Genomic DNA, 13389 nt, shown 5'->3' with positions numbered 1-13389 from the left:
AATTTAAAAAAAGCATATTTTAGTCGGACTTTGGAGATTGATGCTGTTGTAGTGTCTCCTTTAAACGCATACGTCAAATCATAAAAAGAAAACAGTGAAAGAACAGAATCTTTGAGTTGTACAACTTGTTTTTGGAGTGCATGTAATAAGTGACTTTACAGTATAAAACTGTTGAATCTGATCCTCAGTGAGTTTACTCTGTTATTAATGATTAAACTGTTTCACCTCCAGGTGAACTTCAGGGTTTTGATTCATGGGGGTATTCAGGGGTTTTTTTGTACCTGGGTTTTGTTTGCATGTTGCTCCACATCACTAACATTAGTCAGGTGGTGAAAATGAAAATGAAGACATCTGACATGTTGGAGAAAATGTGCCCACAAAACCTACAGCAGGTCAGAGGTGAAGCAGGAGTTTTAGTTAGTTTAGTTTCAGTCTAACTTTCACTGTGAGGTCACACGTGTTAATTACAGGATCATTTTCCAGCATTTCACATTAGGAAAATTGAGAGCAGGGAGACGGATCCAGCTGCAAACCTCACATCTGGAAACCTTTTTATCTGGGGTCTGTGGTTGTGACATTATGGAACAAGAAGTAAAACCAATTATCTCGTCTATTAAAGTACGTTAGACGTGTGTAAACTTATTGTTTTTGTGTTGTATCAAATAACTGAAATGTGACATGACAAATCTGTTTCACATGTTCAAAAATTTAAGAATGAAAAATTCAGCCAGTCACATGACCAATGGAGCGTAACTTGACTGGTTGATTGTTGTTTCGATTTCAGACGGGATCGATTGTTTAATTTGAGCAGCCTCAATATGTAGGATTCAAATCTTTTAAAGCTTGAATTTTTCATTGTCAATTTGTGAACGTTGAAAAATAATAAGTGAAATGAGTTAGTGAAAATTTCAAGAGATGAATTCAGAGTAAAATTCAGTTTCATATTTTAAATGCAAAAAAAAAAAAAAGTGCTAGAAATTAAAGTATAAAGCAAAGAACAATATAAACACAGTGTAAAGTGACTCATAATGTGAACTATACAACAATACAGCACCTAGCTGAAGTTCATCGCTAGCTTGATTACATCCAGTGTGTTTTACTTCCTGGCTGAAATAAACGTGTCTGAGATCTGCGTTGATGTTTAAGAATTAATATCTTTCTTTCCTATTGTATCATGTGGCACTAGCCAACGGTAATGTTAGCTAAGAAGTGGTTGAATGCTAACGTTAGCTGTTGTCTAACAGTAGCTAGCGGGTTATTAAATATTGAAATGTGGGTTGAATTCCCTTCGGATTTTCATCATCTGTTGTGTTTCCTGTTGCTCATCGATCGGGAAGCATCGAATATAAACGATGTGTCAGAATCTCTATGTTTAATGTCTATGTTTAACTGTAAGTCAGGGTAGTTAGTATGAAGCATGTAGCACATGACAGAATCGCTGCCATCGTATAAATGGGACATTCAGTGCTGTGTGGGAACTCTCCACGTCAGCTGAGTGACCCTCAGGGACGTGGTCCAACGGCACATTCAATAACTTTTCTATTCAATTTGCTGCTTGTAATTGAGGCTGTGATAATGTTTCTGTGCATGTTTACAACACGGCCCCCACAGGCCTGCAGGTTCAGCAACAAATAAATCCTTTGATATTACTTCCTGCCATGTGCAACCCCCTCACATTCCTGTTACAGAGAGAGAGGGAGAGAGAGGTGTGTCTAAGAGAGAGTGAGGGGGGGAGGCGGTGTAAAAATGGCGTCTCTCTCTCTCTCTTTGAATGGGGGAAACAAACTCGGTGAACCCGAGCTGCTGGCGTCGCTCCAACTGCTATCAAAGTTGATCCTCTGGCTGAAAGGCCTGTTTTCTTTTCAGCTCGCTCTCCATTCAGCTCGGCCAGCTCCAGTGGCACCGCGGCCCGCTGTAAAGTACAGCGCGGACAGTCAAAATAATCATCACAGGACGGAGCGTTTAAAGGATTTACAGCAGCTGACGTGGATCAGAATTTAAAGACACATTCCCAAAATTAGTCACAGCGCCCGGCAGCTTCACAAACCTCCAGGAATAAACTTTAGGAACTGTTGTGGTTCCCCCTGGTTAAAGGACAGTTTCTTCCTGTCAACAAATCCCATGAAAAGACCCAACTTTCTGGTCACTGTAGTTTTTATGAAGCTTTGCTCAAACAGGAGGAAATAGGGCATTTTTAGGGACTATTTTCAGCAGCGGATTAATCCACATTTGGTGCTCTCCTGAGTACTTGTGGCAGCAGGACGGTGTGTGTGGGACTGAGGCTAAATAAACTACAGTGTGTGTGTTCATGGTGATAAAGGAACATGTCACCCAGAGCAACAATGATGTGTTTTAATAGTTGTTAGAAACAATGGGGCTCTATGACTCAGAGGAATAATTTGTTCTTGTCAGTAGGAGACATTCAGTGTTTGGTCTTTTTATTGGATTTGCTGAAAATAACAAAAGTACAGAATATCTAATCTAATCCTTTAGGCTAATTGTCCAAATGTTGTCAAAAACCTGTATAAAATACGGAAAATATGCTAATTTGTAAAATAATATATCAAAATCATGTTATTTAGCGTTTAGCTCGAAAGCATCATTGTGCCTCAGTGCAGCCTCACAGAGCCGCTAGCGTGTCTGTAGACTCTTACACCAGGAACACACTGTCTGCGTAGCGTGTGCGTCACGGCTTCCCAACATCTCGGTTCGCATTTCGGCGCATGTTAACAGGTCAGGGCGGGCAAAATGTCTGCGTGACACACCCTGTTGCTGCATCACATGATCTAGAGATTCGGCCTCTCGCCTGTTTTTCACGTGTGACGCGTCTCTCAGCAAAAATAGACAGAAAACACCTGTTGATGTCATAGTGACATCATACCAGCAACATGACATAAAACTGACTCCTTCCATTATAGTTGCAATGTCTCGTCTGAATCTGAAAATGACGTGAAAAAATACACTGGGCACTGGTGTAAACAGGAAGCAGATAGTCTTCTCTGCGCTTGATTAGTTGTGGAGGAACAGCAAAGACGGTTGTAGAGTTAAAATGCTGAATTTACCTGAACAACAGCTGCTAGCAAAGACAACAAGGTCAGTAACACTGACACATTATCATGTTGTATTCACCACTGGTAGTCCAGTAGTAAAGTCTCTGTTTTAGTCGTTCAAACACTCTGGCGTCGTGTGGACGGCAGGTGTAAACATAGCAAAAGAGATGTATTTTAAAACTAGTACGCATCCATGTGGACGTAGCCTGAGTCCTGTTTAAACATTAGCATCAGACTCAGGAGATAAGCCTTATAAGCCTCCAAACTGGACTCTGCGGTCTGTGTGTCACCACCAGCTGGAGGGCTATTGTTGGTCTGAAGGTGCCATGAATGTGAGTTCCACCGTCTACTTCTTTATTTAAACCCCTACCTCTAAATACAGAGCAACCTCCACAGCTGTGAATGTGACTTCATGCTGAGTGACAGTCTGAGGAGGGGCCGCTTTGGGCCTCGAGTCCTCCAGGACTCCCCTACATGGACCAGGAGACCAGCGCAGTGTTTTCTACTGAGTGTTGTTGTTTCTGAGGTTTAACGATCTCCTTTTCGGTTCCCTTGTTTGTCTCTCACACTGCAGGATTACAGACGGTCTCACACATGCTCAAACAAAGACGGATGATGAGGTCACACTGCCGTCGATTCAGGGAATGTGTGAGAGAGCGGCAGCTGCTGCTACAGGCAAACAGGAATTGTATTTGCAAGGCGGCGGGGCTGTTTACACTGCCGCTGACTCACGTACAGGAAGACATGAAAGACTGAGGAAATGTGTGACCCAGTTTTCTGCCAGCTCACTTCCTCCTGTTTTGCAGCGACTTCTCAGCGTAAAGACAAAGAATCGGGGGGGTGGGGGGGGTGTATAACATGACTCAACTGACTCATTACTTTTCTCGATTGTCTTGTTTACGTGGACGGTGTGGAGTTGTTTTTGCAGTGTTCTGAATGTGTTTTTGTATTATGATTCATTATTACTGGATCATGGGTTAAAAATCAACAACACACACTAACACACACACACACACACACACACGCACACACACACGCACACACGCACACACACACACACACACAGAACACCATCCACTTCTGTCCAGTGCAGCAGCTTAAAGCTCGTGTTTGTGAGTTTGTGTTAAAGACGTTGTGGTTTCTCGTGTTACAACAATTACTCAGTTAATCAACAGAAAATTAATTTGCAACTATTTTGTCAACTGATTGATCATTTCAGTCAGTCAGAAGATAGTCAGCAAATGAATCAATGATGAAAATAATCGTTACTTGCGTCCCTTGTCCATCCGCTGTGGTAAGAGATGTGTCTTAGGGTCTCTAACATTTACTTAAAGACCCTAAAGCAACGTCCACATGACTACGATACTATCACACACATACATGACCATCCCCTACACTGAGCATGTGCAAGGTGTAAACAGGAAGTAGATTAAGTAGACAAAGACAGTTGTAGCATTAAAACAGGGAATGTAAGTGAACAACAGCTGCTAGCAAAGACAACAAGGTCGGTAACACTGTCATTCATTATCATGTTGTGTTCACCACTGGTAGTCCAGGCTGATGAGAGCCAATCAGGAGAGACCGTGGGTGTGACCTCATGGTTTACAAAGGTCTCAGTTTCTGCCCGTCCACAGACAAAACAACCCCAGAGTTTTCAAAATAAAACACAACCTCAGAGTTTTTTTTTCTTTGGAACTGAAAAAATCTGGAGTCGTGTGGATGGGACGAGGAAACGTAGGAAAAAGAGATGAGTTTTAAAACTAAAACATAGTAGTGTGGACGTAGCCCAACACTGGGCTAACAAATGAGCTTAAAAAGCATTAAAATGCCTTAATGAGCTCAACTCAACTCGTCCAAAACGAAGGCACAAATCATGTTGTTTGTTGTCACATGACCTGACTGCACCAGTCGTTTGTCCAACAGCTTCCTCCCGCTCTGGTTAGTCTCTGGTTGTAGGTTCAGACACAGAGCTGCTCGGTTAAGACTGAGAACTGATCATGGTCGCCGTCAGACGAAAACACGGACAGTTGGTGGGAGAGGAGGAACAAACAAACAAGTTTCTGTGGCGTGGATGTGGAGCAGAAGTTGTTCAATGCATCAGAGCAAACAACAAATACTGAATACTGTGTATTCCAACCTTCAGACCAAACCCCTGAATGCAACCTGTGGCTCCTTTAACTCAACTCCTTTGAATTTTATTAACAGGTGAATCTTATTTTTGGTGTCCATTAGTTTCCTGTTGTCTTTCTTTGCTGCTCCTCTACCAGAAACATTTACACTTATTATATTCTTTTGTCATTTTATACTTATTTATTTTCATATCTATTTGAGGGATTTGTTTTCATCTGTTTCCTGTTATATATATTTTTTTATGGTCGACAGTCAGAGGGGACAGCGAGCTAAGAATTTCAATGTGCAGTAATCTTTGAATATTTTACTGTATTATAAGTCTTCCCTTCACTTAAAACTGCACTCACCTAAAGTGACTTAAGTAATTTATTTATTTCATTTTTCTTTTGCACTTATGCAACCAGCATAAAGGGAAGATAAACACAGATAACAGAAGTGAAATGTCGTATATCTCAGATGCACTGCAGATGAACCTCATACAGGACTGTGCAAAGGTTTTAGATTCTTTAGATGTTTAGATAATTATCCAGCATTTAATCTGTCCCACATTTACCCTGCAGCAGAACAATGAGTCCAAGCACACAGCCCGAGTCATAAAGAACTATCTTCAGAGACAAGAAGGTCGAGGAGTCCTGCAACAGGTGGTCTGGACCCCACAGAGTCCTGATCTCAGAAGACATTGAAAACTGTCTGAATCCGCACAGGAACTGAGGCAGGTTCTCCAGGATGCTAGAACAATCAACCTGAAGAACCTGAAGAACTGTGAGGAGAACTGGAGGGGTCACAGCAAACACTGACCTGACTTAGGTTTTTCTCTTTACTGCACTTTGTATGAAGGCTTTACTTTTTTACACTTTAATGTACATACATAGCACAGTGTATGTAAATAAATAAAATAATTTAAACATGTCTTTTTATTTGTATGTTATGATCTGCTTCCTGTATTTTGACCTGGAGTGGGTTATTAAGTAAGTGTTGCTGTTTAATGTTTCAAGAAGTGTTGACAGTTTATCTCGGTTTCACTCTTTGCTGTCACACCTAACTTTTACAACCTCACTGGATTCCAGTATGACTGGACTCCTGCTGCCTCTGCCATTGAGACACACAGGAAGCCTGAGCCGGCCTCCTCCGATTGGCTCACATACCACGTGGTGAGAGTGATAGTAGCTCCTTTTATGGTCATGAGGGCTCTCTCTTTGACTGGAGCATCAGGTTTAGCCCGGCTGCTGTTTCTCAGAAACAGAAATGTACACCGTGTTCTCCAACAGACACACACACCCTCCCTGCTCTGCTATTGTCACTGTATACGAGCTGGATGCCAGCGGCTGCTCTATACATTCACTCATCAAATTCACAGCCAACTGTTTCAACTTAATGTATTTAGATATAGTTTATGGTCATCTAATTTTTTACTTTTGATTTTCCAGTGCAAAGATGGAGAGTTTTATTACATCATACAGTATATGCTCAGTGTGCTGGAAATTTGAATGAAGATTAAAACTGTTTATTAAAACAAAAAAAGAGGCATTATTACTATAATACAGATGTTACACAATATTTTGCGACCTATTTATTTATTTGATCATTTCCTTTTATCAAAATTAACCAAACAGTGTAGTATAGTATTATTTTCTTTATAGCTATCAAAATGTGCAATTCTATCCATGAGAAACTATTTTTATCAGCAGCTATCAAAATAAAGCATGTAATAGGTGTATATAAACAACAACATGGCTGCAAATGCTATTGGGTCAATTTATCTAATGGGTCACAGATTTTGGTGCAACATTGAACTGTGGTTACACAACGTGTTCTGATTATTTTAAACATAATATTCTGGTTTGTTCACAAATACGTTCGTTTGTTCAGGCTTGGACTGTACGATAAATACGAGAGGCCATTTTGTGGTTAGGTTCAACGTGGTTTCATCATTTTGTTTCATTAAAAAAAATGTGCTTTGTTTGTTTTGTGTGGACAGACAGCAGCAGACAGTTAGGAGTTATGTAATGTCCATTTGGAGGGAGCAGTCCAAAGCCGGAGCGTGGTTAGGTTGAGGCGGGAAATCGGAGCACCTGTAAAACCGCGCGCACAAGTGATACAGTTTAGTTATTGTGTCGTAAATAATTTTGTGGCTTTACTTAATGTTAGCTTGATGTTTTATTGTGTAAGTCACGTACGTATGTATCCCAACGTCATTTATTTTGGTTTACAAACCACCCCCCCCTGTTGCAAGGAATATGGTACGGTCCACAACGCGTCACCCATTGTTTACAAATCAACTCGGGTTGTTGGTTAGTGCCAAGCGGCGTGTTGAGAGCGAGGAGCGGCCCCGGGGCTCTCATTCATACCAATAACAAAACACAGACACGTCCACCCAGAGAGCAACGAGTATCCGCCACCATGCCCTGTCGGAAGGAGAACTACATCTTTCTGGAGCAGTCCGTCACCGTCGACTCCAAAGAAGTGGACGCGCTGGTGACGAAGATCGGCGAAGCGCTGCAGCTCCACAACAATAGCGGCGGCCACCAGAAGACGGTGTCCGTGTCCATGTCCTGCCTGCACGGGCTCACCGGCAGCAGCGCCGGTGCGGTGAAACCGGCGACTGTCATCAACGGCAGCACGGGTGCTCCGGCGCAGAAACGCAACGGCTGCTGTATGAGGCTCCGGAACCGGGGACACCGGGGGAGCAGCAGGGCAAGCCCGTATAACATCCCTGGATCTAACGGCGACCAGGACTGGGACCAAATTAAACCGTGGAACAAAAAGAGGATCGGCGTGGAGGAGGACGATCCTCACCGGCTGCTCCAGGAGTTAATTTTATCGGGGAACCTGATTAAAGAGGCCGTGAGGAGGCTGCAGTTCTCCGCCGCAGACTGTGGAGATTTCCCCAAGGCGGCGGACAACGTGCCGTGCTGATAACGTAACGGACGAACCGTGGACGGGGTTTCCGCCGCAGCGGTGAACACCGACACTGAGACTGTTCACACGGACTGTTTCAAATTAAATTTCACAGGACTGGTAGCTATGTTTTCTAATTTCATCAATTTTTTTCATCGATTTGTCTGTAACGTTTGTTACGCTACGTTGGCTAGCAGTCAGCCTAGCCGACTCGCTAGCCACCCGGCTAATGAGCCGTGTTGTTTATGTTTGAATGTCTCCTTGTGGGTCAGACTTTCGGGGTAGGGAGGGGGGGTAGGGATGCAGTGGAGGTTTAAACCACCAAAAATAATCCACCTTGTCGACATTTTATTTGGCGGGAAATGATGTTTTTCCACCTTTTAAGAGGCTAATGTTGATGTATAATGAAGACACGCATCACATGGAGTGTGTTTGTGTGTGAAGATGGAGTCGAGTGATTCCTGAACAATGGCTTTTCTTTTCTAGTTGACGGATGATGGAGTCACAGTGACAGGAAGTCCTGGCTCATTCATTTTATTTTATTTTTTATTTACCACTGCATCCCGGGGTTTGTTCATTTCTTTGAGGGGGAGGGGAGGGCTCCTCATGGCTGAAGTGTAAACTAGCCATTCCCTGCTCTGGCAGACCATTATAATGGGGGGGTTGGGAGGTTTAGTAGTCCATTTTGTTTACAATCTAATGCTGGGCGGCAAGAGCCGCTGCACAGAGAAGAGAAAGGAAGCCACCACCGTCTTTTTTCCTCTATTATTATTGTTATGTTGTTCAGTGGGTTGTCCTTTAACTGCCCTCGGGTTCCTCAATCTCAACCAGACACATCAGTGAAATGAGCTCCAGAGATGCTGGTTTGTTCTCGACACTTTGACTTTAAATGCCACATGGTGTGTTCAGGGTCCCACTGACAACACTCTGTACCTCTGTCACCGGCAGCTCCGCATTTCTCCTCTAGACATCTTTTCAAAGGGGGAACATGGACATCAAACATGTGGAGGAGAAGCGGGTGGGGGGGCATGGGAAAGAAGAGAAAACACGCCCTTTTCCCACAGGGCTTTGGATGATGTGTAACTGTATGTTTGTAATGCTGGGGGGGGGGTCTGCCATCACATGACAACACTTCTGTGGTGCTTTCACCTTGTTGGAATTCCTGCAAGGAGTTCTGTCTGTTTTTTATTTGTTTCTTCTCTGTGTAAAGAAAAATCGCCATGACTGCTTCGTAACGAAGTATCTGATAATGTTCCTGAGTTTTCAGGGCCTTTTTTTTGTTGTCTTAATAAACACAGTTTGTTTTTCCAAACCTCTGTAGAGTTTTATTGGTGACTCAAGGAGGAACTGCAGTCTTTCCGGAAACTTCCCTCACTTGTTTTGTCAGTAGTTTGACTTGTCCTACATGTGAAAGTGTGTGTCCCTGCTCTGCTTCCTGTGGGCCTGTGAGTGCGGACAACGTGGTCTTGAAGGACACATGCTCATTATCGGCCTATAAATACCCCCCTCCCCCTCAGTGGATCACAGCAGGCGGGCATGACACCAACGCTGAAAAACATGTTTTGCTCTGGTGGCTTCGCCGCTGAGCTCTGAGCCAGTCAAGGTCCTACACATTGTTTATGGCGGCTCCCTCTGCTGTCGCTGCTCGGTTACTGAGGGTGTGTGTGTGTGTGTGTGTGTGTGTGTCTTCATCCATCACAGCAGCAGCAGACGGAGCTGACAGAGGCAGCTGACAACATGTTGTGGGTCTGTGGGTGGATGTTTGGCCTCCGGGTGATCTCAAAGGTTACACATATCCTTGTTCAGCCTCGGATCACAGGTTAAGACAGGACACACTCACCTGGTGCAAACACACATGCACACATAAGCACACACACACACACACACACACAGACTGCTGCTGTCTTTCAGGTCTTCTCTCAACTGAATAATTTCTTATGCCAGCAAAAATCTGCATTTCCTCCAATAATTAATTAGTCAATTAAATGAAAAATGTATTGAGTATTTAGCAGCTAACTCTTATCATCATTAATTAAGCTAAACTTCAATCAAATCACACTTTGCATGCACAGCTGAGCACATTTTTTGCTTTACACAAGGAAAGAAAGAAAGAAAGAAGAACAGTAAGCTGAAGCTCCAGAGCCGAAGGTGACATTAAAAAACATTTATATAAACATTAATATAATAATGTTTATAAATGATATAAAACAGAAAAACAGCAAATGGTCACTTTACAGAAGCTGGAACAAGAACGATTTCAACTTTTTCTTTTTGATAACTGATTTGTCTTTTACATCATTTATCAAAATAGTAGATTAATTTTTGTGCAGCTCGACTAATTGTTCCAGCACTAATTAAGTATTCAAATATAAAAAATCATTTTGCAGGAGGATCTCTAATCTGATACTTAGGTTTGCAACTAACTGTTATTTTCATTACTGAATAAAGTGGTGGTTATTTTCCAGTCATCTATTAAACATTTAGTTTAAAGAAAAAGTCAGAAATCTGTGGAAAATGCATTTTGAATTCCCCCGATCACAAACTAATGAAAAAACACAAAACCAAAAAAAATATTATTATTTATTTATTATTTACTATAATAATGATATAAAACTAAATACATAGACATTAAATAGAGACACTCAACTTTTTTTGATAACTGATTCATTTTTTGAGTCATTTATCAACATTAATCACAAAGTGAAATATACAGGTTATTTTCAAGTAATCTGCAGTAGTCAGAAATTAGTGGAAAATGCATTTTAAACTCTCAAACTAATGAAAAAACAAACCAATATATCCAGTTTACAATAATAATAATAATGATCTAAAACAATAGATAGATGTTACATCGTCACACTGGAGAAACTGGAACAAGAAAAATGACGTTTTATCTTGATAAACGATTCAACATTTTCTCTCATTTTCACAAAAAAAGACCAGAAACGTGATTTAACGATCAGCTGATCCGCTTTCCTTTATTTACACTCACTCCTTTCTTCCTCTTCCTCCTTCATCAGCTCTTCCTCTCACTCATGAGTAAGAATGATTTTATGTGGAGCTGTAAAACTCGGTCTCGACCCGTTATGTAAAATTCAATCTTATTCTCTCTGCACTGCCTCCTCTGTCTGCCCCCAGCATGAATGAATCAAGTGTTTGACTGCTGAGGGAATATTTAATCAACCCGCACCAACGGCTGCAAAGTAATGACATCCATCCACTTCATTTTAACACAAGGAGACGATTAAAGCTTCTGCAGCGATACTTGTACAAACATCCAGAATCTGTGTGAAATGAGGCAAACTGAGACTCAAAGACTTCCAGTGTGAGCGAGCTGATGTGTGTGTGTGTGTGTGTGTGTGTGTGTGTGTGTGTGTGTGTGTGTGTGTGTGTGTGTGTGTGTGGGCGGCAGCTTCATTCTTCAGGTCGGCCTCCCACTCAGCTCCGCTGCATCCCTGACGCAACCGGCGCACAAACTACAAGGTAAAAATAGCAAAGCAGCCACTGTATTTAAAACACAAAGGCGACACCTCCCCTCCTGTATCCGACGTCATGTTGCGTGACATCATCAGGTGAGATAGCTGCAGACGCAGTCCAACTGTTTGTTCTCCTCAGGTTCAAACATTCTTCATTGTTCCACCGTCATATTGAGTCATACTGTGTCTCCTTCAGGACGCTTCAACATAGAAACATTCAAACTCTAAAGCGTTCAGTTCAATCAGGACATTATCAGATGGATTCAGTTTTTAGGTGTATTTCTATATATATCATGTATCACTAGGTATATTATTTATATGATATATGTTTTTTATTCCTCCACGCCGGCGACAGTCAGAGCAGCAGCCATATTGTTTTCACGTTGTCCGTCCATCCATCTCATTCTCGTGGATATCTCAGTAATACGTTGAGGGAACTTTGGCACAAATGTTCACTAGGACCCAAGAATGAGCTGGTTAGATTTTGGTGGTTAAAGGTCAAAGGTCAAAGGTTAAGGTCACAGTGACCTCACAAAATAATGGTTTTGGCTTGTGAACACAATGTCTCCATAACATCTTGAGGGAACTTCTTCAAATTTGCCAGAAGAAAATTAACCAGGATTCAAACTGATTAGAATTTGGTGTTTAAAGGTGAAAGGTCAAAGATCAAAGGTTAAGGTCGTGGTGACCTCACAAGTCACAGTTTTGACCTTGTGACCATGGTATCTTAGTGACACTCTGAGAGTTTTTGATTCACATTGTCTTTTTTAAACAAATACAAATCTCTTCACCACTTTCATAAACTTGAATTTCTCCTGCAGATTTATTTTACATGTTTACAAAAGTTGCTTTACAACTACAGACATTGGAATTATGTGTGAACAAACACTTTACAAGCTCTAAATCATTTTGACCCTAATTTGAACCTATAGAGGTTTTCGGGGGAGCATGTTGGCAGCTAGCTTCCTGGCTAGGCCCAGGACACCGTGGGGTCAAGCTAACCACCTCCCTAGTAGCAGCTAGCTTGCTATAGTGCTATGCTAGCTATATGATATTTTCAAGGTGAGCTCCTGTATCGTACATGGCTCTAATGGATGAGTGTTGCACATTCAGTTATTGTTTTGCAAGTTTTTGTGACTCCACTCCATCAAACTGTCCAGACACCGACGTAATGACGATGCTGTTGTGTCTATTCTTTTCTTCACCTCCCACAGTGCCATGTTCTTCCGGGATCTTGCAGGTGATTGGTCCACTCAGGTTGTCCACAGGTTGTAGGTGCGTCCTTCAGGTGTTGGTGTTCCCTCTCTTGGGTCTGGACACTCATTGGCTGATCATTAGCTCGTGTTGATCCAAACTGAGGATCAACAGGAAAACAGAGACTAGTTATCTGGTTAACTTTGATTAGTAAGCCCCTTAAATGTGATCATATGGACAGGAGAACAACTTCACGTTCCACTAACAGCTCCATTAATAATATTACTTAAAACTCTTTAGCACATCAGAACCTAAAAAACAGAAAATCAAAATCTAAAATGAACTGTAATAAATCTTAAAAACACTGATTAAACCATTATTCATTTATTTGACTGTCATTCAATTTGCTGTTAAAATGCTACAGATCCAAATGAAGAAATAATGAAACATATTTAAATAGAACTTATTCTCTTTTTCATACTCAGAATAATTTACATGTTTCATATGAATTAATTATGATTATTTACACTTATTTATTCTCTATGATTGTTTTGAATCTCACTTTAGGTTAGAAGATACTTGGTGTTGCTCAGAGTGTCGCAACAACAAAAGGCAGTTCAGCATCTAAAAGTGGAAACCAG

The 13389-nt window shown here is 41.6% G+C and overlaps 1 protein-coding gene and 1 long non-coding RNA gene across 2 annotated transcripts; both read left to right on the top strand.

Moving 5' to 3' along the window:
- The first annotated feature begins 3917 nt into the window (after positions 1 to 3917).
- On the top strand, positions 3918 to 6089 carry LOC147817559 (uncharacterized). The gene is made up of 2 exons (XR_015436265.1): positions 3918 to 5255; positions 5741 to 6089. It is a non-coding gene; the product is annotated as an uncharacterized LOC147817559 (long non-coding RNA).
- A 1377-nt stretch (positions 6090 to 7466) lies between these two features.
- Positions 7467 to 9390, top strand: gbp (glycogen synthase kinase binding protein). The gene has a single exon (XM_023393629.2). It carries the CDS (start codon positions 7581 to 7583, stop codon positions 8094 to 8096), a length of 516 nt encoding a protein of 171 aa, XP_023249397.1. The 5' UTR covers positions 7467 to 7580; the 3' UTR covers positions 8097 to 9390.
- Positions 9391 to 13389: the final 3999 nt, after the last annotated feature.

Source organism: Seriola lalandi, unplaced genomic scaffold (genome assembly GCF_002814215.2).
Source record: "Seriola lalandi dorsalis isolate HSWRI2012SDOR001 ecotype SW California unplaced genomic scaffold, Sedor1 jcf7180002054941, whole genome shotgun sequence".
NCBI classification, from domain to species: domain Eukaryota; kingdom Metazoa; phylum Chordata; class Actinopteri; order Carangiformes; family Carangidae; genus Seriola; species Seriola lalandi.
Note: the sequence above shows the minus strand (reverse complement) of the source record. Positions and strands in the feature narration are given on the sequence as shown.